Source organism: Prinia subflava, chromosome 24 (genome assembly GCF_021018805.1).
Source record: "Prinia subflava isolate CZ2003 ecotype Zambia chromosome 24, Cam_Psub_1.2, whole genome shotgun sequence".
In the NCBI taxonomy this organism is placed as follows: Eukaryota; Metazoa; Chordata; class Aves; order Passeriformes; family Cisticolidae; genus Prinia; species Prinia subflava.
Genome location: NC_086270.1, coordinates 6,520,897 through 6,544,393, shown reverse-complemented (window position 1 = coordinate 6,544,393; position 23,497 = coordinate 6,520,897). Strand labels below are relative to the sequence as shown.

At 55.1% G+C, this 23,497-nt stretch overlaps 1 protein-coding gene across 3 annotated transcripts in view; it reads left to right on the top strand.

The window, feature by feature from the left end:
• PTPRU (protein tyrosine phosphatase receptor type U) overlaps window positions 1-23,497 on the top strand; it is a 57,014-nt gene that overhangs the window by 14,676 nt on the left and 18,841 nt on the right. For 2 of the 3 annotated variants that reach the window (XM_063419181.1, XM_063419182.1), the window contains exons 2-16: window positions 1,196-1,324; window positions 6,717-6,988; window positions 7,059-7,140; window positions 7,802-7,917; window positions 8,093-8,267; window positions 9,198-9,491; window positions 10,057-10,365; window positions 13,664-13,773; window positions 14,046-14,247; window positions 15,105-15,207; window positions 15,319-15,592; window positions 17,214-17,250; window positions 17,781-17,919; window positions 20,554-20,711; window positions 22,914-23,104. In XM_063419181.1, coding sequence (XP_063275251.1) covers window positions 1,196-1,324; window positions 6,717-6,988; window positions 7,059-7,140; window positions 7,802-7,917; window positions 8,093-8,267; window positions 9,198-9,491; window positions 10,057-10,365; window positions 13,664-13,773; window positions 14,046-14,247; window positions 15,105-15,207; window positions 15,319-15,592; window positions 17,214-17,250; window positions 17,781-17,919; window positions 20,554-20,711; window positions 22,914-23,104 — 2,591 coding nt within the window. Of the gene's footprint in view, window positions 1-1,195; window positions 1,325-4,177; window positions 4,268-6,716; window positions 6,989-7,058; window positions 7,141-7,801; window positions 7,918-8,092; window positions 8,268-9,197; window positions 9,492-10,056; window positions 10,366-13,663; window positions 13,774-14,045; window positions 14,248-15,104; window positions 15,208-15,318; window positions 15,593-17,213; window positions 17,251-17,780; window positions 17,920-20,553; window positions 20,712-22,913; window positions 23,105-23,497 lie in introns of those variants that run through there. The other variant, XM_063419183.1, reaches the window with a different exon arrangement.

Below are 23,497 nucleotides of genomic sequence, written 5' to 3'. Positions count from 1 at the left end.
TGAGTGCAAAGGGGCGAGAAAAGGCACAAATGTCTTCTTGTATATGAAAGAGTTGGGAATTGAAATTTCCTGGGCATCTTATGGGCTTTTTTCCCAGTGTTTGGACTCATGTTTGACTAAGTGTTGCATCCAAGCATCCCTGAGCACAGGGAATCACAACCCGTGCCGGCAGTGAGGCCATTAACTGCCAAATCCCTGGGTGGCGGGGGGAATTACTGATGTAATTTGGGATAAAATAGGAAGAAAACAGTGGAAATAATCCCTTGGCCCAGCTCTGTTTTCCTGCCAGCCCATTAGGGGATATTTGCCTTTGTTCATTCCGCTTGCTCAGGGCTTCCTGGGGCCCCTCGTCAGCCCAGGCCCCGTTAATTAGCGCCGTGCCCTGGTCCCTGTAATCGTGGGTTTAATGGGACAATGGGGCAGTGTGAACCAAGCAGCCCCCAGTGGCCCCACGTCAAAGCCGACCTGAGCTCCAGGGTTGGATGGATGTGGGAGGATGGGGGAGCTGGAAAATGGGAGTGGGCTGTGGGATGATGGGAGGGCTGGATGTGGGGTGATGAGGAGCTGGAAAATGGGGGAGGACTGGAATGTGGGATGGTGGGAGGGGGCTCTCTCTGTGTCACCTCCCGTGGGAACAAGTGGCCTTTTGGCATTTGCTCCCCTTCTCCATGGTCAGCCAAGCATGCTGTGGAACAGGAGGATGCTGTGTAAACACCCTCAGACCCCCAGGAGATAAATCTGTAATTAAATATAACTGCCACAAGGACTCAGCAGTGCCAAGGGGGGGCTCAGTGCTGTTTTCAGGGGGGCTGGAGGTCCTGGCTCAGAACTGCCACACTCACCAGGCCGTGGACAGACTCCCAAGAGCCCAATCCACAGGTGGAGGATTGGGATCAAAGCAGGAATTTTATGTGGCCACCACAGCCAAGTGCTGTTTCTTGGGGGAAACCTCTTGTATTACTGACCCTTGAGAAGCAAAGCTGGGAGCTGCATCCTGCTCCTGTTGCTGAGACCTGCCAGCTTGTGTCACTGGTGGAGCTGCACAGGAGCACCCAGGGTCAGACCCCTGCTTGCAGTGCCCTTGGGCAATGCCTGGAGCCCCCCAGCTTTCCAGGGGTACCGCACTGTCCTGGTGGGCTCTGGGGAGGGAGCAGCTGCTCTGGGATCTCAGGGGCTGAATGGTCTGTCCCCGCAGCTGGCTGCACCTTCGAGGAGGACAGTGACCCCAACCAGTGCGAGTACAGCCAGGGCGAGGACGATGACTTTGACTGGGAGCTCATCCGCAGTTACCTGATGCCTCACCTGCCGCCTGACCTGCCTCACGGTGAGTCCCGGGGTCCCCCGTGTCCCTGGGAGCCTCTGTCCCTACCCTGCCTACACGTCCTATACCCTAGGGCTGGACCATGTGCCTCCTCCTGGTTTAATTCCTGCAGTGTTTTAGGCTTAGCTCCTCCTTGGTTACGTGGTAAGTGGGGAAAAAAAACCATGGTTTTTTTCATTGTTTTTCAAGTGTGGCGAAGGGCGTGTGAGTTGGAGGCAACTCCAAAGTCTTGGAAGTGGTAAGGAAGAAAATTAAAATGGACTTTTAAAAAGATCTCATTGGTTTTAAACAGTTTTTTGTTATTTTCTGGGTCCATGTCCTCTCTGGTGGCCAGGCTAGGGGAGCAGAGCTCGCCAGGCAGCTGTGAGGAGCTCCCCTCTCCATGAGGATGGTGTGGGTACCATGCCTAGCTGCATCTGGGGGCTTTGCACACTCCCTGTTCTGAGGTCTGTCCTGCTGTGACCCCCTTGAGTCATCCCTGAACCCATTTGGTCAGTGAGGTTCACTGGACTTGGGATGCTCCTTGTTTTTGGGACTATTACTCCTGCCTGAATCTTCAGGCCACGTCTTGTGCTGAGGATGGGCAGAAAGGCAGGAGGGCTGGTTTAGAGCTCATCAGTAAAAATAATATTTTCTGTCTATTAAAATATTACCTGCTTTATAGGAAATTCTTTACTGTTCCATTAACCTGCCCCCAGCTGTTTGTCTTGTGCCTTGTTCATGCCAGGGCTTAATTTGGCTTTTCCCCTCCACTAACTTTCCTCTGCCATTACCTTTCCCCATCACCTTTTCCTTCCATCCTGGCATATCCTGTGTGCTGGGTGAGGGCAAACAACCCTCAGGGATCTGCTGACAGATCCCTGCTCCTCCCTTAATGATTTTTCCAAGTATTTGGAAAAATCTTTAAACTGAGCTATCCTAATTGGTGTGTGTCCGGGGGGGGTTTCCTGGGGAAAGCAGAGCTGAGGGTTGAGGTGGCTCGTGATGGAGTCTGAAACCTGTAATTGAGTTTGCTGCTCAATATTCAGCTGTAATTTAAAATCTGCAGTGAACTGCCCCAGTTTGAAGCTTGAGGGCTTGCAGGGGGCTGGAGGTGGAATGGGGCTTCTCTCCCTACTTGAGGAAAACATCGTGGGTCAGCAGGAGATGGGGGCTTAGAGGAGCACAAAGAATTTAAGGAATAAACTCCAGGATTGATGGGGAAGTGAGTGTGGCATCTCAGGTTGGGTGGTGTGAATGTTGCAGCGTCACCCTGGGAAGAGGATGCTTCTCCCTGCAGCTCCCCTAAGCCCACATTGATGCTGTCTGCTCATGGTCTTGGGACACCAGGGGTGTGCAGGGACCTTGGTTTTGGGTGGTTTTACCCCATTTTGGGTGGGGAGCTGTGCATGAGGCTCCTGCAGCCTTGTCACCCCCTTGGTCCTTGCAGCAGCTCAGGGGATCAAAGGGATTTCACAGCGCCAGGGCCTCTCCAGGGAGCACTTTCCAAAGGAGTCTTGTGGTCTCAGATTAAAATGAGTTTTTATTGGAGATCAGCCAGTTTCAAGGAGTGTGGGATTTATTGGAGCGGGTGCTGGCTGCTGGCCAGCCTGCTGCTACCTTTCCATCCCACTCTCCCCTTGCTCTCTTGTTTGGTTTGGACCAAACATCCCTTCTCTTGACTTGTCTCTCTTTCACCTAAAGATGATGGATGGGTCTCTTTCACTTTGTAATTGTGATTTTTTTTTTCTTTGTCTCTTTATTGTTCCTTCTTTAAAGGAGCAGCTGCTGGGAGCTGGGTAAGACAGGTGTGAGTCTGCAATCCCATACTGGCTTGGGTTGGAAGGGATCTTTAAACTCATCCAGTTTCGTTCTCTGCCATGGCAGGGACACCTTCCACTGTCCCAGGCTGCTCCAAGCCCCATCCAGCCTGGCCTTGGACACTCCCAGGGATCCAGGGGCAGCCACAGCTTCTCTGGGCACACTTCACCAGGGCCTCCCCACCCTCCCAGGGAGCAATTCCCCATCTCCCATCCAGCCCTTCCCTCTGGCAGTGGAAGCCATTCCCTGTGTCCTGTCCCTCCAAGCCTTGTCCCAAGTCCCTCTCCAGCTTTCCTGAAGTCTCTTTTGTCACTGAAAGGGGCTCTAAGGTCCTTCACTCAAAATATTAAAACAACATATTTGTGGGTGGGTTTTTTCCTCAAATGTGCTTTTTCCTAGATTTTCCTTCCAAATTCACTGACATTAGGAAACCCCATGTGCATCAGAGCCTCTCGGTGCCTGGAGCTGCTGTATCCCTGCACAACCTTGTCCCTGTGCTGCGGGGGACTGAGCTGTTGTCCCCACCCTGAAGAGCTCTGATGTCTCTCCATCCCATCCAAGGAGTTGCTCCTTCAGCTCTCAGCTCCAGCTCTACTTCCCAATCAGGTCCTGCTACACATCCATAAAACCCTTGGACACCGAAGCCCGATTGTTTGCACCCATGGGAGTTGCTGCAGTGTGTCCAAGGGCGCTGTGGTGGTGGTGGTGGATCAGCCCTTGGTGCTAGGGCTGCTTTGGGAGATGCTTAGCACAGAAGTGGGGAATGGTTCCCTGATTCCCATGCCAGCTCTGACAGGAGAAGGATCTGGCACAAGTCAGTTTTGTCTTCCAGTGGGATTTCCTGGAGACAGATGCTGCAGTGCTTAGACCTGGTCCCCTGGCACCTCTTGTCTGGCAGTGCTGCCCTCTCCCTGTCACCCTGCCTGCCTTCCCTGCTTCTAATAGCTGTTGGAAAGTTTTCTTTATTTATTTTTATCTCTCAGTGATTCTGTAGGAGGAAAAACTCACAGAGACAAGGAAGCAGGGGGCATGAGTTCTTCCCTCCTCTTCTTGCAGGGCTGTTTGGGTTTTCCCTGGAGGATTGCAGTGGCAGGCAGAACCTGTGGGATGGGCAGCACGACTGAAAGAGCTGCCGCTTCCCTGTGGGTAAGCAGGGCTTCAACTGGCCTTGGGCACTTCCAGGGGTGAGGCAGCCACAGCTTCTCTGGGCACCCTGTGCCAGGCCCTCCTCTCCCTCCCAGGGAATGATCCCTTCCCAATATCCTATCGGACCCTGCCCTCTGGCAGTTTGAAGTACCTCTGCTTCTCTTATATTTATAAAAGAGACCCAGCCCACACCTTGGGTTTCAGGCTAATGTCAGATATTTACAGCAGAGGAGGATAAAAATAACACAAAAGTGAGGGGTTGGAACCTGCTTTTTCCAGTGCTGCAACACCAGGAAGAAAATTAAGAGGGGAAAATAGTGTGTGTGGGAAGCCCTGCCCCATGAGGGATGCTCAGGTGCATCCCTGCTCCCAGGTACCTTATGGGCATTCTCTGTCTTTTAAAATAACTCATCAGTGGTTTAATTTTAGTCTTGGCCTCTTTATTTTGGTCCTGTGGCTTTTTGTTTGTAAAGGAAGGGCCTGTATTTGTTAACGAGAGCCCATTCATTAATGAGGTGGCTTTTGGGAGATGTCCCGTGGCATGGGGTGGGTCAGTGGTCTCTCTCCACTCTGCTGTTGCCTGGACCAAATGGGGCTGATCTCATTAGAGCAGAAGTAATTTTGCTGGGGGAAACGAGAGGAGAAAAAAGAGGAGCATGGACATAGTGGCTTCCCCTCAGTGGGTGAAACGAGCTGTGCTGGACTCTGAGGAAATAAATTGTCATCATTTTAGTTCACCCTGAGTAGTCACCCCAAGGGGCTGGCAGGGCCAGGCAGCCACACGGGTCAGTGGTGTGGGGAAAATTTCCCTTTTAGGGATTTTTTTCCCTTGCTCCAGCTCCCGTCCCTGAAGGATGCACTGGGATGTGCGTGTAGTACTGGCACCGTGTCACCCCAGCTGGTGCTGTGACCCCCAGGGTATTTTGGGGTCTCTGCAGGTGCAGGTTCCAAACTCTGGGGCAGTAGATGGGTGCCCCCTGCGATCCCAAGTGTTGTAGGGGGATGGATGGGTGCCCCCTACAACTCCCCTTCACCTTCCTTAGGCTTTTCTTGGAGCTGCTCAGTGGGAGTTGATGGGAGGAAAGTGCCTGAGTTTAGAATTAATTAATAACAAAGCACTGACTGTCAGGAAAACAATGGAATAAATGGCCCAGCTTTGTTACTTACAGCTTCTGCTGGTATTAAAATGGTGATTAATAATCCCCTTGCCTTTGGTGAGGGGGAGGATTTGGTGGGGCAGCTTCCCATCCATCCTGTATCCCATCCACCCTGTGTGCCAGCCCTATGGCTGTGAGGGACAGCTCTGGGAGCTGTGACAAAGGGCTGGGACTCCTGCATCCTCCTCCTGCCTCCAGACTGTCTGGGCTGGAACATCAGGACAGGGAACGATGCTGCCTGTGGGATCCCCTGTGGGATTGTGATCCTTCCTGCCCTATAAGTGCGGCTTCAGGGCTGTGCTGAGGCTCTTGGTTTTGCTGCTGGTGGTGGTGGGAGGTGGGATCCCAACAGCTGCTGGTGATGAGGCAGGTCTGGGAATGACATCCCAGGCATTCCTCAGAGCTGGAATGCTGTTGCTGCTCGTTAAGCCAACAAGGTTTTCCCCCTCCGAGTACCTGCTGAGCACAGTTTAAACGTGGTGACAACTGCGTGGTAAATGATACGAGGAGCTGGAATGGAGTTAAACAGCTGGGGCCCGGCTGGGGAGGGGGATTGATGCAGCCAAAGCTGTGAGACTTAGAGGAGGGCGACCTCAGAGCCTTTCCTGACCCCACTGCCCTGGGGAGACAGCAGCTCGGATCCTCCCCTCCTCATCCAGCAGCCAGGTCCCACCACAGGGTCCTGCTGCTGCCCAAAATGCATCTGCCCCAGACTCCATCCCAGGTCCTGCACATCCTCACAAGCTGTCATGGACCTCTGCCCTGGGGGACATGGGCATCTTTGTGGTCCCACATCCTCCACCTTCTCTATCCCTGCTGGCAAAGCTCAGGAGAGGTGGAACAGGGGGATTAGAATCATAGAATCTCCTTAGTTGGGAGGGATCCACAGGGATCATCCAGTCCAGCCCCTGTCCCTGCCAGACCCCCCAACAATCCCCCCTGAGCATCCCTGGAGTGCTGTCCAAAAGCTCCTGGAGCTGTGGCAGCCTCGGGGCCATGCCCATTCCCTGGGGAGCCTGGGCAGTGCCAGCACCTCAGGGGGAAGAACCTTTCCCTGCTCTGCAGCCTGAGCCTGCCCTGGCCCAGCTCCAGCCCCTCCCTGGGTGCTGTCCCTATCCCAGAGCAGGGATGGGAGCTGCCCCTCGGGAGGAGCTGCAGATCCCCAAGCTCTGCCCTCAGTGTGCTCTGCTCCAGCTGGACACATCAAGAGCCCTCAGCCACCCGCCATAGACCCCTCCAGACCCTTCACCATTCTCACTCCACTCTCTCCCCCTTCTCCCCCACTGCCATAGGCTCCTACCTGATGGTGAACTCCTCTCAGCACACCCCGGGCCAGAAAGCTCACCTCCTCCTCCAGGCACTGAGCGAGAATGACACCCACTGCCTCCAGTTCAGCTACTTCATGTTCAGCCGGGACGGCCACAGCCCCGGCACCCTCAGCGCCTATGTCCGGGTCACGGGGGGCCTGGTGGGCAGCGCTGTCTGGAACGCGTCCGGCTCGCACGGCCGCCAGTGGCACCAGGCCGAGCTGGCAGTCAGCCTCTTCTGGCCCAGCGAGTATCAGGTGAGGCCCAGCAGCCCCTCTTGCCCCAGCCTGGACCCCTGGGCACGGGTGACCCCTGTTTGTGCCGCAGGTGCTCTTCGAGGCAGTGGTTTCCAGCGAGCGCAGGGGGTACCTGGGCCTGGATGATATTTTGCTCCTGAATTATCCGTGCTGTGAGTGCCGTGGGATGGGACCTGAGGGGGGGATATTGCTGGGCTGGGCAGCAGGGCTTGGAGCTGCTGTGTGTTGGGATGGTCCTGCGTAGAGCAGAGGGCCTCATGCCAGGGTGCAGCCTGGTGGCACCTGGGTGTCCTGATTTTACCTGGGCTGGTGGAGCTCCATCTCCTGGGCACCTCTGAGGCTCCTCTTTTGCATCTCCATCCCTATCCCCACCAGCTCCAACAGTGCTTTAGTTTTTTATGAAATCTTGGAAAAGCACAGACTGAACGCAAGGCCTGAGTGTCCTCATCAAGAGAGGCCACCTGGGCTGGCAGGGACCCAAATCCCAGACAGTCCCAACACACTGGCTCTTGGGCTCACCCCCTATTTCTTCCAGGCTGCCCCCTCTATCAATTCCATACCCTGCACCACACTGCTGTGTGCTGGAGAGAAAGGCTCATCCCTCCCTGGGACTCTGGCTGGTTCTGTGGGGATGGGAGCATGTGCCTCGCTAGAAGCCAGGCTGCGAGGATGGGCACTGGGCCTGTTCAGAGCTCGGCCCAGCTCTGACATCCTGGCTGGCTTTATGGGTGTGGAGGGATTTTTCCAGCAGTCCTGCCGTGGGTCTCCTCAGAGCTCAGGTCCTTCCTCACCTCTCGCTTTGTCCCTCGGCAGCGAAAGCGCCCCATTTCTCCCGCCTTGGTGATGTGGAGGTGAACGCAGGACAAAACGCCACCTTCCAGTGCGTGGCCGCTGGCAAGGCTGCGGAGGCTGAGCGCTTCCTCATGCAGGTGAGGAATGGTGGTGACGGAACCGCCCCACACACAGCTGTCCTGTGGGAGAAAACCCTGCTGGACGCGGCAGGCTGATCCCCCTGCTGTTAAGCAGACATCATTTGGAGACACCCCTGGTGGCTCTGGAGGTGCCGTGGTGCCCCTCGTGACACCGCGTGTGTCCCTTGGGCAGAGGCAGAGTGGCGAGGTGGTCCCCGCCGCCTTGGTGAAGCACATCAGCCACCGGCGCTTCCTGGCCACGTTCCAGCTGGAGGCGGTGTCCAGGGCGGAGCAGGACCTGTACCGCTGTGTCACCCAGTCCGCCCGCGGTGCCGGCGTCTCCAACTTCGCCGAGCTCATCGTCAAAGGTGGGTGAGCTGCCCTGGTCATGGATGCGCTGCTGCTGCTCTGCTGTGTGCAGGGGAAGGAGGGATGCCTGGGACTCTGGGATTGCAGTTTCTTGCTGTGGGCAAGTTGCTAAATGTGGACTGTGCAGCATAAAACCAGAAACTCCCATTCCTGGTGGCCTTAGATCATTTATTTTTGATTGCGGTAGGTGGGAATTAATTAATTATAGTGAAACTGTGCAGCACCATGCCGGGCTGTGTGACTTATACAGATAATTAAGGTTTGATCAGATGAAATCCTATTGCAGCTGTTAAAGCCTTCTGAAAGTGATGGAGGGCACAGGCACAGACTGAAGTTTGAAGACTGCATGGTGCCTTCCTGTACTTGGGTAACTCCCATGTCCTCTGGGTGAGGAATCCGAGTTTGTTCTGTGCTCTGCAGCACGAATCCCAGAACGGTTTGGGTTGGAAGGGACCTTAAAACTCATGGAGTCCCACCCCCTGCTATGGGCAGGAACACCTTCTACTTGATCAGGTTGCTCAGAGCCCTCTCCATCCTGGCCTTGGACACTTCCAGGAATGCGGCAGCCACAGCTTCTCTGGGCAACCTATGCCAGGGCCTCCCCACCCTCACAGGGAAGAATCTTTTCCTAATATCTAAACCTACTCTGTCAGTGTGAAGCTATTCCCCCTTGTCCTGTCACTACATGCTCTTGTAAAAAGTCCCTCTCCCTCTCTTTTGTAGCCCCTTCAGATACTGGAAGGCCACAGTTAGGTCATTCCAAAGGTCCTTTTCTCCAGCCCGAGTGTGGTGGGTTTGTGTGGGAAGAGACACTGGAAATGTGTCGACTGCAGCCTGTAAACATTAAAATAAAACTGTGGCACCTGTAGTTGTGCCAGCACTGGCCTGGCTCTGGGGATGCTCCACCTCCCTTCTGCGCTCTCTTCCAGAGCCCCCCACCCCAATCGCCCCCCCCCAGCTGCTCCGGGCCGGCTCCACCTACCTCATAATCCAGCTCAACACCAACTCCATCATCGGCGACGGCCCCATCGTGCGGAAGGAGATCGAGTACCGCATGACCTCGGGGCCCTGGTCGGAGGTCCACGCTGTCAACATGCAGACCTACAAGCTCTGGCACCTGGACCCTGACACGGAGTACGAGATCAGCGTCCTGCTCACCCGGCCTGGGGAGGGGGGCACGGGCAAACCGGGGCCGCCCCTCATCAGCCGGACCAAGTGCGCAGGTGGGTCACACGGCAACCCTGGGAGAGCTCTCCTGGCACCCCCAGCCCCCCTTCCTGGGGTGAGGAGAGGAGCTAGCCCAAGGCACCTGTGTGTGTCTGTGTGTGCTGTTGGCAGCGGCGTCCCCTCTTTAACTTCTCCATTCACTCCAATTAGAGCTGATTAAACTCCCTCCCACTGATGGCACTTCGTCCCTCTTGTCTCAAGAGCCTGATTTGGGCTTGATGACAGCATGAGGGCTCCTGTGGTGCAAGCACCTTTCCCTGGGTATCTGGGGCTGCTTGTGGGGTTGGTACTCTGCTTCACCCCCACAGGGAAAGATGAACCTGTGGGGGCTGCTGTCCCTGCAGGGTTGGTGGCTGAGAGATGTCCCCAGTGGTGTCCCCATCCCTGTGTGCAGGAAGCAGCATCCTGTGCTGGGACTGGTCCCAGTTTTGCAGTCAGGGTTGCTCTCTACACTTGTCCCTTTTGTCCCTATGCTGTGAAAGGGTTTACCCTGATAAGACCCATAAATGCATGAGACGTTTGCCTCCTCGCTCACCCCTCCCCATCTCTCTTCCCCCACAGAGCCCATGCGAGCCCCCAAAGGCCTGGCTTTCTCCGAAATCCAGTCCAGACAGCTGACGCTGCAGTGGGAGCCGCTGGGCTACAACCTGACACGCTGCCACACGTACACCGTGTCCCTGTGCTACCGCTACTTCGTGGGCAGTGGCCACAACCAGACCTTCCAGGAGTGTGTGAAGATGGAGCGGAATGCCAACCGCTACACCATCAAAAACCTGCTGCCCTACAAGAACATCCACGTCAAGCTCATCCTTTCCAACCCTGAGGGGCGCAAGGAGGGCAAGGAGGTGATATTCCAGACAGATGAGGATGGTGAGTCTGCTCAGGGAGGTGCATCATCCCCAAAATTGGAACTCTGTAGCTGGTGAGGTGCTGAGGTGTTTCCTGAGGCATGTGTGCATCCCTGGCTCCTGGCCCATGGGCAGGATGGGAATATCTCCGGAGCCAGTGGGGAAGTGGGAAGGATCTCGCAGCCCCAGAGCTGTGCAACAGGAGGTGAGAGAAACTGGCAATGATGGTGTTTGGAGAAGGGAGGTGCCTTGGGGGCTGAGAGGCTCAGGGCCTGGATGGGGATGTTACTGTGGACACACTGCCCTTGTTCTTGGAGTGGAATTTTACCCTTGGCTGGTCAAATGAAAGGTGTGGGAGTTAGCTCATACTCAGCTTCACCTCACTCACCTGTTATTGGGAACCAAAGCCTGGCAGCCATAATAACAGCAATTAAAACAATTAATGCTTTTTGCTCAGGTAGCATCTTTTATCTGCTTGGTTGCTGATGGATTCAGCACTGCTGCGTTTCTGGGGAAGTGCTGTTCACCCGGGCAGGTGCAGCTGTTCTTGGCTTCCCTGGTGCTCTTCCCTGGTGAAGTTTGCTCTTGGGTGGGTTCAGGTTTGTGCAGAGAGCTCTGCAGTGATGAGGCCCCAGTTTCTGGCAGCAGCTTTGCTCCTGTTCTGGGTTCCCTGTCACCTGAGTGGGAGGATATCCTTGAGGGACGCCCCAGCATTGCTTCAGGACTTCTTGCTCTGTTGAGCCCTACCCTGAAGATCTGCTGAAGCTGACGCTGCTGGAGAGGTCTCCCAGGTCCGGCCTCACCTGCCCCTCACCCTGATTGCACCTTTTCATCAGCAATGCCTGATTCACTCTGGGCTCTGGAGATCCAGTGGATATGGCAGGAGCTACAGGACAGAGCTGGCTCCGTGTGTCCGGTGCCACCCCTCAGTGACAGGCCACATCCAGGGGTGGCCTCTCCCACTGCTGACTGCTGGGCCTGAGTGTGGCTGGAGCATCGCTGGTTCTCACGGAGTCATCTGTTAAGCAAGAATGAAATTAATCTCCAAAGCACTTTCTAACATCAAGAGTTGGCAATTAAAGTGAAGGAACTGTAATTGCAGAGGATTGAGCTGGCTCCAGAGCCCCGGAAGACACCTGAGGAGAAGCCTGCCATGGAATTCCCCTGCTCAGGACTTGCCTTTATGTGTGCAATCCTCATTCTTGTCTCCTAGGCTGGAAAGCAAAACCTGAAGAGCTGGAGCAGAGCTGAAAGTGTCTCCAGGTCCTTTTTCATCTTCAAAGCCTAAATCCAGCACCTTCCTCTGCACACCAGCACTTTCCACATCCCCAGCCCTGAGCCTGCCCCACTGGGGACACCCAGCTCTACCCTGGCAGTGGTTTATTTTCCAGCTGTAATTGCTCCAGTTGTTCTCACTGGGCTGTGACTGCTCCAGCTGTTTGCTTATGGAATATTAACACAGGAGCTCCAGATGTCTTTTTGCTATACTATAATCACTCCAGCTGCTTTTCCCTGTGCCTCAATTAAGTGGGGCTGGAGGCTTCCCCCTTGGGTTGCACTGGAGGCTGTGTATACAGTTGGTCTCATGGAGATGGATCTATGGATATCCTCCTGTGGATATGTGGCAGATACTCCTCATGTGTCTGGCTCAGCCTGCCTGGGAGAATGATGAGTGTTTGAGCTCCTAGAACTGCAGGATGAGCAGCTGCCCATGCAAGTAAACCAAGGTGCCAAAGGCTCATTAATGATAGGACCCTTAATTGTGGTTCATTTTGGCATGATGCCAGTTTTGGCAGCAGCATCCCCTGGGGCTGCAAAGATGCAACTCTCCATCCCAAGTGGTAAACCCTGTTTTTGGGCTGGAAAATCCAAGTAACTGGGCCCAACCAAGGCTGTTTACAGCATCCCTCTTGGGCCCCGGGCAAAGCTGTGCTGGGTGTGTGGGCAGGACACTGAGGAAAGTGTGCCACATCCACAGATTTTCCAGCTGGTGTTTCGGTGCCCCTATGGATCCAGGAGACCCACAGCTGGAGACTTCATTCTGTGTGTGCATGAAATGATGAAATTCAATCCCAGGGACCTGTGGAAACATCCCTGCAGTGTGATGGTGCTGCGGGAAGTGCGTTCTCCCCCGTGCAGGCAGGGTGCATGTGATGCAAGCCAGGATAGATATATATAATTCCATAAATAATTATGTGTGTGCAAATATGGACAGCAGAGGGGTATTGCACACCTGGGAGCTGTTGTGTGCATCCTCTGCCTTTCTCAACCTGGGATGGAAGCACGATACCTATACTTAGATACGTGAATATATAGGTATTATAATATAAGATATAAATTACCCTATAGACAATAACAATGATACAACATATAATAACAGAAAATAAGCTGTAATTGTCTATATAATGCAGACTATATGTAATAATAGAAAATAACATATAATTATATATAGTATAGGTTCTGTATATTAAAAACCAATCTCTGTAGGTACACACTTTCCTGCCCTACAGGTTTCCGTAATTCTTCCCGAATTTAATAAGCGCCTGTGTACACGTGTAGGACACAGTGCCTCTGATTAAATTAACTTGTAAATCAGGTGGAAACGGCGCGTTTGCACGGTGGGAAGCACGGGAGGTGATCCCTCTCTCCCGGCCCCTAATTACACCGAACAAAAGCTGTGAAAAAAGCCAATCAGAGAGAAGAGCTGCTGTCCCCTGCCAGGTTTGGGAGCGGGGGATGCTGCCGGTGTCTTCCCGAGCCATCGCTTTCCTCGCTGACCGCCTCGGGGAGAGAAATCCATCCTTAAAGGAGCGGATATTGATCCTGGCGCTGCTGATTGCCGTCAGTGATTACAGTTATTATTGTGGTGGTGTTAATTAGAGGGGAGGCCGGGCCTCGTCGAGCGTCTGCGTGTGAGGATGTTGCTGCTCGCTGGCACCGTCTCCGCAGGATGCTAATGGCTCCAAGGCAGAAAAGGGAATTTATTTCTTTTCGTCATGCTGGAATGCTTGGGCACCTGTGCTGCTGCCGGTGCCTGGGCTGAGGTGCTGGAAGTGGCACTTTTGGGGTTTGTGCTGGTGTGGGGACCTCCCCCTCCCGTGGCAAAGTGTCACCAGTGGGTTCAGGAGCATCAGTGCCTTGGATGTCTTCCTGGGGAGCCACCAGCCCTGTCTGGTGGCACATGGTGACACGGCCAAGGGATTGTGGTGGCTCTGTCACAGGGCACAATGTCACAGCCCCCCAGAGGGGTTTCCTGGAGGATTTCTCCTTACAGACTGGTTTCCAGCTGCCATCCAAGCACATCTCCTTTCCTTCCCCAGTGCCTGGCGGCATTGCCTCGGAGTCCCTCACCTTCACCCCGCTGGAGGACATGATATTCCTGAAGTGGGAGGAGCCGGTGGAGCCAAACGGCCTCATCACGCAGTACGAGGCACGTCCCGGGGGACATGGGAGGGTCCCACTGAGGGATGTGTTGGAGGGGTCTGGAACAACCTCTGCTGTTGGCCATGGGGATTAAAGGCAGCTGCTGCTACCCCTGAGCCCTTCGGCATTTCCAGTGAACCTTAAAAAGTCTCTGGCTGCCTCCAGGCTGCCCCATGACCGTCCCCTCCTCTGAATTAATCGCTTTAATCCCCTCCACCCAAATCTGGGCTCTGTCCCCTCTCCCATGGCCCCGGCTGATGCTGTGCCCTGTCCCTGCAGATCAGCTACCAGAGCATTGAGTCCTCAGACCCTGCGGTGAACGTGCCGGGCCCGCGGCGCACGGTGTCCAAGCTACGCAACGAGACCTACCACGTGTTCTCCAATCTCCACCCCGGCACCACCTACCTGTTCTCGGTGCGGGCCCGCACTGGCAAGGGCTTTGGCCAGACGGCACTCACCGAGATCACCACCAACATCTCCGGTACGTCCCGCCACTCCATTCCTGCTGCTGGAGCTTCTCCTCCGCTCAGGTGTCCTGCGGTTCTGTGGAGCCTCTGGCTCACTCCCGTGGTTTTGGTGACTAGGAGTGTTCTGATGGCTGGATGCTGCTCATAGGAAGATGCTCTTGGTGGTGGCAGCTGTGCTGTGAGCCCCCGGGCAGTACCCAGACGGGTGGGTTAGGATTAGGGTTAGGGTTAGGTTAGACTCCCCTGTCGGGGAGTCTGGCCAGCCCGGTGTTGGTGACTGCTGCTGTCTGAGCTCTCAGAGTGAGAGATTCATTTGCCTTCATTAATAAGCTGTGCAGGACTTGGAGCTCTTTGCTCATGTCCATGGCACTGCATTAACTGCAGTAAATGGGCTGAGCTGAGTGTGACTGGGGGCACTGGGACAAAGCAGCTCCAGCTGGACCCCAGTGGCTGCCAGCATTGGTTGGGGGACCACAAGGCTACACCAGGCATGAGGAGAATTCCCCACCTTGGTCTGGGAGTGCTGCTGGGATGGCTCAGGTGTGCTTCTGCACCAGGGTGGGGGACGTTCACACTGCACCAGTGATCCTGAGGGGTGCTGTTGTTGGGCACATCCCAAGACTGGAGCATTTGGGTTCTGCTGAGGTTGGATCCCACTCTTGGTTTCTTCCCCTCTGCCAGACTGGTGTTGGTGACCTCTCCTGTGCACACCCAGAGGTCCTCTCTCAACTCCCTGCAGAGGTTCTTTACTTTATTTGCCATAATTCATATTACACCACTGGGTGATGCTTTGCCCTGGGCAAAACTGCTGATGCCTCAGTTTCCCCCTAACCCAGGGGTGCCCCAGGGCTCACCCCAGCTCATGTTGCAGCTCCCACCTTTGACTACGGGGACATGCCCTCTCCACTGAGCGAGTCAGAGAGCACCATCACAGTTCTGCTGCGGCCAGCGCAGGGCAGAGGCGCTCCCATCAGGTATGTTGGGGCTGCAGGGCGGGTGAGACCCCAAAACAGGGTGGCACAGTGGGGTCCAAGGAAGGGCAGGACCATTCTCCCCAAAGCTAACCCGTGCCTGGCCCTCCCCAGCACGTATCAGGTGATCGTGGAGGAGGACCGGCCCAAGAAGCTGAAGCGGGAGCTGGGGGGGCAGGAGTGCTTCCCGGTGCCGCTCACCTTTGACGACGCCATGTCCCGTGGCTCTGTGCACTACTTCGGGGCAGAGCTGCCTGCCAGCAGCCTCACCGAAGCCAAGCCGTTCACCGTGGGGGACAACCAAACCTACAGCGGCTACTGGAACCCACCCCTGGAGCCCAAGAAGGCCTATCTCATCTACTTCCAGGCCATGAGCAACCTCAAAGGGGTGAGTAGTCCTGGCACCCTGCTCCAGCCAGGGGTTGGACCAGGTAAAGGCAGGCTGGGGTCTGAGGGTTGGTAAAAATGGGACTACTTTTAGATCCCCTGGGTCACCCTCTGGGTTTACGCTTGATGTCCTGCCAGGGGCCAGTTGCTGCTCCAGGCCACCCTTATGGCATGTGGAGATGATGAGGGGGTATCCTGCTCCAGCACGCCTGAGTGGTGCCTGTCCTCATCTCTGTGATGATGCTGGGGGTGGAGTAGCCAGCATTTCCTAATTTCCACCACCCACTGCAGTACTAGCCGGGACACCAGCAAGCACCAGTGCAAGGGAGACCCCATTCCTGGAGCTGCTCCTGGGTTGGAGAAGATCTGTTTGGGCAGCCAGAGCTGTGTGTCATTGTTAGGACCCAGCGCTGGCAGGATGGCCAGTCCCAGCTCCAGAGAACTGCTGGGAGCTCCCGGGCTGCCCTTCCTTCCCTCTGTGCTGCTGCTAGTTCCCTCTGCGACCTGCACCCCCTGCATGGCCCGGGCTTATTCATCCAAGTCACCGGCAGGACCACCGGGACCCTGTGGGGACCCTTGTCAGCATCACCTGCTTCGGCAGCTCCTGTCCCGCCCACGGGAGGATCCTTATCTTGCAGTCTCCGTGCTGCTGGAAAGTGGTTACTGAGTCCTTTTCTTTGCTCCGGAGTCGTTCACACCTCGCTGCATCGTAATTTGAGCTGAGAGGGACAGGGAGGATCCTGGCTCTGGCTCGCTCGGCACCGTTGGATAATAAGGGGTGGCTGATGCTGTGTTCCATCTTTCCTGCTGGGAGGCAATGGATTTATCCCAGCTGCCATCAGGTGTTGGAAAAGTGCTGGATCGTAGCTGGGGTTTTTCACAGTTTTTGTGCCAGATGAAGCAAGAAGCAGGAGGAGGAAAAGCTGGAGATCCCCGGGAGAGCAGTGCTGTAGCTGGCCCTGGCCTGGGCATGTGGCATGGGCAGGTCTTGGGCCAAGGTTGGATGGAGCAGCATTGGTGCCTGGTGTCCTGAGAGACTGGAGGATGCTTGGAGAAGAAGACCATACTGCCAAAATGGTGCTTTTTATTTTGCAGCAGAAGATGGATGCATGGAAAATGGAATGTTTTAGCTGAACCCATCCCTAGATTGCAAATGTTAAAACTGTTGGAGACTTAAGCTGGAACCTCATGGCAACCTTGGCAGCAGATGCAGAGCACCAGGACTGGGGCTTGAAACTGACTGGTGGAAGACAAACTCATGAAGCTCTGGATGACAACCTGGGAATGTTTTAACTGTAGCTGATGGCACATTGGTGGCATGTGGCTTGGCTGCATCTACTGGGTCCTCCCATGCTCTTGAGCTTTGCCTCTGTGCCAGTAGCAGTGTCACTGGCTAAACCTAGGGATGCTGAGGACAGATTATTCAGCAGCATCTTTTGGGATGTGGGTCGCCAGGAGCTCTTTGGGCACTACAACACAAATCACCCACAGACTCCCTCAGTCTGGGGGCTGAAGCACCAGTGGAGCGGCCCTGTGCACACCCAGCCTGGCTGGGGCAGGAGTGGGGAGCAGAGCCACTGGGGTGCTCATCCAGCACTGACCCCCCCTTTTTACCTCCATAGGAAACTCGGCTGAACTGTGTCCGGATTGCCCGCAAAGGTGAGCCCTCCCTGTCCCCTGATCCCACCGGGCTGTGCTCTGGCGGTCAGGGCTGTGCTGCTGGTTGGGACCAGCACTGGTGGTAGCTGGGCTGCATGTGATGGATTATTCCAGCCCCACCCCACACTCTTGTGTTTCCCACTCCCTTTGGCATCTGGGGCTTTTCTATTGGCTGGATTTTCCTTCTTAATGCTGTTTCTATGGTGGAGGTGGCGGGCTGGAGTGGTGGTGCTGGATGCTGACTCCAGGGATGGATGATCTTATGTGGGGTGTGATGAAAGGTGCACAGAGGGCCTGTCTCACCCCACTGGAACTGAGAAGAGGGACTTGTCTACAGTCATAGTGTGGCACTGCAGAGCCCTGTAGCGTCTTGGTGGAATAACGTGTGTTCATGGAGAAATGAGCATCCCATGGGACAAATCCCAGTGTTTTCATGTCTGATGTTGCCAATCCCCCTGGAGTGGAGTGTGGTGGGTGCTCACAGAACCCTTGTCCACCCACCCCTCCTGCCTGTCCTTGTCCCCTGGCAGCTGCCTGCAAAGAGAGCAAGCGTCCCCTGGAGGTGTCCCAGCACTCGGAGGAGATGGGCCTGATCCTGGGGATCTGTGCTGGAGGGCTCATCGTCCTGATTATCCTGCTGGGAGCCATCATTGTCGCCATTCGGAAAGGGTAAGGAGACCTGGCCTGGTGCTTCATCCATCCATCCCTCCCTCCCTCCCAGCTCAGCCCTCTCCACCACCCCAGCACTAAGTGGAATTACTGGTGGGCATTCTGCTGTGCTGGGCAGGCTCCAGGCACTCCCTCGAGCTGTGCAACCCACTGGACACAGAGCCCCTGTGCTTTGGGACATCAGGCATGGCAGTAGACACTGGGGACCGGCAGCAAAGTCCTGGGAATGTCCCTTCCCCCTTTGCGGCTTTGTTCCACTGTCCCTCTTCCCCATGTTTTTTGGTCTTTTGCCTCTTTTCCTGCTGCTTCTTGGCTTTATGCTGCTTTGGTGATTCTGCATGGATGGAAATGCTTCTGGCCCATGCCCAAGCCCCGCACCAGTGCTGAGCCCAGCTGTCCCTATCCTGCTAGCTCTTCCCTGCTAACAGCAGCCACGGGACCGCAGGGTGTGCAGCCCTGCACCCTCAGCCCAAAATTACAAAAATCAGCTTAATCTACGCTGAGATGTTGCCTTTGAGTTTCCCTGTTGCCTTGGCCAGGCCAGCATGAGCACATCCAGCATGGGTGTGGCTGTGGTTATCACAGTGGGCTTGTACTGGAGGAGCTCATGGGGTGAGAGGGGGGACAGCGAGGGCTTTTTGGGACACTCATCCCTGGGAGCACTGGGGATGTGGCTGCTGCTTTTCACATGGATGCAATGCCCTGGAAAAGTGGCTTCTTCCGTGCAGGGCTGGAGGCAGTGCCGGGCCGGGGGGGGCTCTCAGAACTGGGATAAAGGACAGCAATTAAACACGGGGCTTGGGAGGATGGAGCAAAGTACGTGAACAGCCAGAGGGGGAGAAAAACAGCAGGGCAGAGCCTCGGCCCTGTAAATCTGCAAAGCTCTTTATGGCTCCATGCGTCCTGGAAGGATCCTTGCAGATTTACACTGCTGGAAGAGGGGGGCTGTAGCATCCCTGCACACTTTGAGGTTCAAGGCTGGCTCATGGCTCCATTGGATCCTTCCCTTATGGAGCAAATGCCAGCAGTGCTGATGTGTTTTGGGGAGTGATGCTGTTGGTGGGAAGCTGTGAGTGTGGCTGCTGCATTCCTATTGCCAGTGCTGCGGGACAGGAGGAGGAGGCTTCTGCTTCAGCATTCCAGGGTGAACCTGTTGAAGGATAAACCAGAGCCACAAATCAGATCTGATGCTGAGAGCCCTGAATTTGGGGCTGTTAGGAAGCTGGAACAAGCTATTAAATCTTCTCTAAAGAGTGCTTTGCTATTGGAGAGAAACACTGATGTGGTGGAATGGAAATGCAGCCTTGGAATATATTTGTCTCTAGTAAATGGTGCACTGGGACATTCCAACCCCATTTCTCCCTCTGGGCTCCTAAGCAAGAGCCAGGGGAAAATCCCTACATTGGGACATCTTTGTTGTTCATTCTTAAAAATTATGGAATAACCCCTTGGACAAGGGTGCTGTGGACACCCACCACAAGTGTGGTCATGCTGAGAGCTGGTGCTTGTGCTCTCCTGTCAGGGTGCTGGCTCCTGCCAGGAGTAAATAACTTGTGGGTGCCACAGGGGAGCCTGATTCCTTTATGGTGCATTGAATTTTCTGGCAGCTGACTTGCCCTGTAACCTCCCTTCTCAATGCTGGAGAAAAGGTACTTATGCAATTTCTGCTGTTCTCTTTGCACGCCTGCCAGGAGGAACTACTATTCTTACTCCTATTACCCGTAAGTAATTGTCATTCTCCTGCTTTACCCTCCTCCTGGCTGCCCCCCTCACCCCGCTGCTCCAACAAGTCCTTATCTCTGCCAAGTGCATTTTAAGGGTCTGTTTGGATCAGGGGAAATAATGCTGCCGAGCTTGTTAGAGACAGAAGGCAGTGTATAGGGGAAGGGTCAGTGACTCTGAGTTGAATTCTGGATTTTAGCAGTGCCTTGCAGTGTTCCAGCCCCTCCATGATGCTGACATGGGCTCAGATCTCCTGTTCATCCTTTTGGTTTAATCACTGCTCTGGCTTCAGAGCCTGATGCTGCCTCTCAAAAACATTCCTTCAGGTTTCTTTGCCTAAATTACTTGAATTTGGGATGTGAGATTCTGTCCCAGTGAGAACTGGGATTTCCCAGCACCTTTGTGAGGTGCCTGAAGAGACCCTGCATGGGGGCAAAAGCCTCTGCAGTGGGTGCTGAGCACGAGTTTACTCAGGGGGATTTGGCCCCTGACATGGCTTTAAAATCACAGAATGGTTTGGCTTGGAAGGGACCTTAAAGCTCATCTCATTCCAACCCATGCCATGGGCAGGGACACCTTCAATTAGACCAGGGGGTCGTGGCTGGAGAAATGGGGCTGGATAGGGCTGGGGCAGATCCATGTGATGGGAGATGGCTGGAGAGAGTCTTTGCACAAGGAGCACTCCTGCCTGTGGAGGGGCAGGGGACAAGAGGGGACACTGAGGTTGAGCAGCTGGAGTTGCTGCACATGTGGTTGAGACTGGCTTGGGACAGCAGAGCACCAAAGGATGATGACCACACTGCTGCAAATAATCTGTCCTGCTCTCTGGAATAATCCCAGCCCAGGAGCTTTGAGGGGACCTTGGAGCACCTGATGGTGAGCCCTGCTCACTTCTGCTCCTACCTGCTGCAGGAAACCCGTGAATATGACCAAAGCCACCATAAACTACCGGCACGAGAAGACGCATATGATGAGCGCCATCGACAGGAGCTTCACCGACCAGAGCACCCTGCAGGAGGATGAGCGCCTGGGGCTGTCCTTCATGGACACCCATGGCTATGGAAACAGAGGTGAGGTGGGAGCCTGGCATCCCCTGTTCTCCATCCACAGCTGTGGAAACAGAGGTGAGGGTGGTAACCCGGCATCCCCCTGCTCCCATCCCACAGCTGTGGCAACCAAGGTTAGGATGGGGACCCTGGCATCTCCCTGCTTCCTTCCAGCCCCGGCAAAGATGCCAAATAACCCCAAATTATCACAGAAACAGCCTGCCAGAGCTCAAGGAGTGTTTGGACAATGCTCTCAGGCACAAGGTGGGATTGTTGATGTGTCTGTGCAGGGCCAGGAGTTGGAGTCAGTGGTCCCTGTGAGTCTCTTCCAGCTCAGTGATTCTGTGCTTCTGTTGAAGGCTTAGGGTTACATCTGTTTTAGGCTGACATGTGTGGCATAGCAGGCTCTTCCCTGCCCTGTGTAAATCTCCAAGGGCATGGATTTCATTCGTGTTGGAGCTTTTGCTACCATCCAGGCTGTGCTGAAGGGGAAGCTCTTGTAGGGACCTGCATCTCTATCTTCTTATGGAGATCTGAGCTTGTGGCTGGGCAGGTTGAGGCCTTTTGAGGCCATTTGTGGGCTCAGCTGCAGCCCCCTGGAGCTGGGTGAATCCCACCTCCTGGCTTACTCTGAGGTTGGAAGCTTTCCCCCAGCCTTCCCCACACAGCCTGGGCTTAGAAGGGTTAAGGAGCCCCTGCACTCACATCAGAGGGAGACAGATAACTTCACACCCACTGGAGGATGTGTCTCCACGCTGATTTAGTTGTAAAATGACTCTTTGGATGCCCCAGTTTCAGCCATATGCTAATAACATCTGTTACAGTAACTGCAAGATGCTGCCTGCACGCGGCTCTTCCGCACCGGCGGCGGGATTAATGTGCTTCCCTGCCATTGTCTCATGGATCGTTAAAGCCCAGAGGGCAAACTTGGCCTCCTCAGAATACATAGAGCTAGGTTAGGTGTATTTTTCCTTTGGTTGCTGTGCTTGAAACTCTCAAAGGCTGATGGGGCTGAGCTGGGGAGCTCGAGCTGCCTGCCATGGCTGGGAGAGTCCCCATTGCCTGCAAACGTCCTTAATTAACAAAGGGAAATGAATGACTTGGTGACTGCTTGGTGGCTGTTCCCCCCATGCTTCAGTTTCTGTGTATTTAAAATAAAATCACTAATCATCATGGAAACCCAAGTGATTCCCCAGCATGTGGCTGTGACAGAACGTTGCAAATGCCAGCAATGAATTAATTTCTCATTAATCCCAGCAGCTGATGAGCCCATTGGTCAGGCCATGGGGTGTGGAGGCACTCTCCTGTGTTGTCCTGTTGGTTCCCACTGCCAGAGGTCAAGGATGGATGGGATATTGGGAAAGAATTCCCTGTCAGGGCGGGGAGGCCCTGGCACAGGGTGCCCAGAGAAGCTGTGGCTGCCTCTGGATCCCTGAAAGTGCCCAAGGCCAGGCTGGACAGGGCTGGGAGCACCCTGGGGACAGTGGATGGTGTCCCTGCCCATGGCATGGGGTGGCATTGGAAGGGCTTTATTAAGGTCCCTTCCAGCCCAAACCATTCCATGGGCCCCTGCCTGCCCATCTCTGGGAGTAGTGCAGAGCATCAGGTTTTGTGCAAACCTAGATTTTGGGATCTGGTGTGGGAACTTTCTCTGAGAAACACAGGTGAGATCTTAGCCTGGCTCTGCTGTAAGGACACAGCAAAGGCATTAACCGGGTAAATACTTCACACATTCCCCATCAAACATCAGTGAGCTCCATTTGTGGCAGCGTGAGGAATCCAGTGCTGGTGTCTATCAGTGAGGCAAATGAACTATTTAGCTGTGCTGGAGACCTTGGCAAGGTGATTTTTTAGCTCAGGATCCTGTGTGAATGTTTGGGCATGGAGCTCTTGCTTGTCTGCATGGGAGCTCAGTGTTCCAGCTGAGGGGAAATGAGGTTATTACCCCCTTACGGCCTTGCCCTCTGATTTCTAATAGATCTGCTGGGGTCCTAAAAGGCTCTACTGGGCATTTTTGGCTTTGTGGTGTAGGAGGAGCTGTAGAGGGCATGAGGGGGTGGGAGTGGGATTGGGGGCTGGCCCCCAGGTGGTCCCCAGAGAGGGCCTGCAGCACCAGCATCTCCCGGGGATGTTTCCCCCATCCCTCTGTGGGTGTGAGGAGGCGATGGGGACGCAGCCCAAGGTTTTGCTGCCCTGATAGCCGCTGTTTGTCCATCCCGCGTGCAGGTGACCAGCGCAGCAGTGTGGTCAACGAGTCCAGCAGCCTGCTGGGGGGCTCCCCGCGGCGCCAGTGCGGCCGCAAGGGCTCCCCGTACCACACGGGGCAGCTGCACCCAGCCGTGCGCGTGGCCGACCTCCTGCAGCACATCAACCAGATGAAGACGGCGGAGGGCTACGGCTTCAAGCAGGAGTACGAGGTGAGCATGGCTTGTGCCAGTGTCCCAAGGCAGGTGGGAGGTGGGATGGGCAGGGGGGGCACGGATGGGATCTGTGTGCAAGGGGAAGATGCCCCAGGTCTGGAGCTCTGGATGGGGGCTGGAGCTCCCGGCTCTGGGCTGTCCCTGGGTCTGGATCGAATGGCTGCTGCTGGCAGCTTGGGGTTATTTGGCAGCTTGAGCAGGTCCCTGAGATAAGCCAAACCAGCCCAGACCCTATCTGCAGTGCATCATCCCAGCTCTCCTGCAAGGGCCCTTGCTCCTTCCCTTTGCCTTTCCCTCCCCTGGGCATCACCATGTCACTTTCTGCTCTCAAGCACACTTGGCCTGTGATAAGCATGGCTATAGCCTAAGGACAAGCAAATCCTCTGCAAT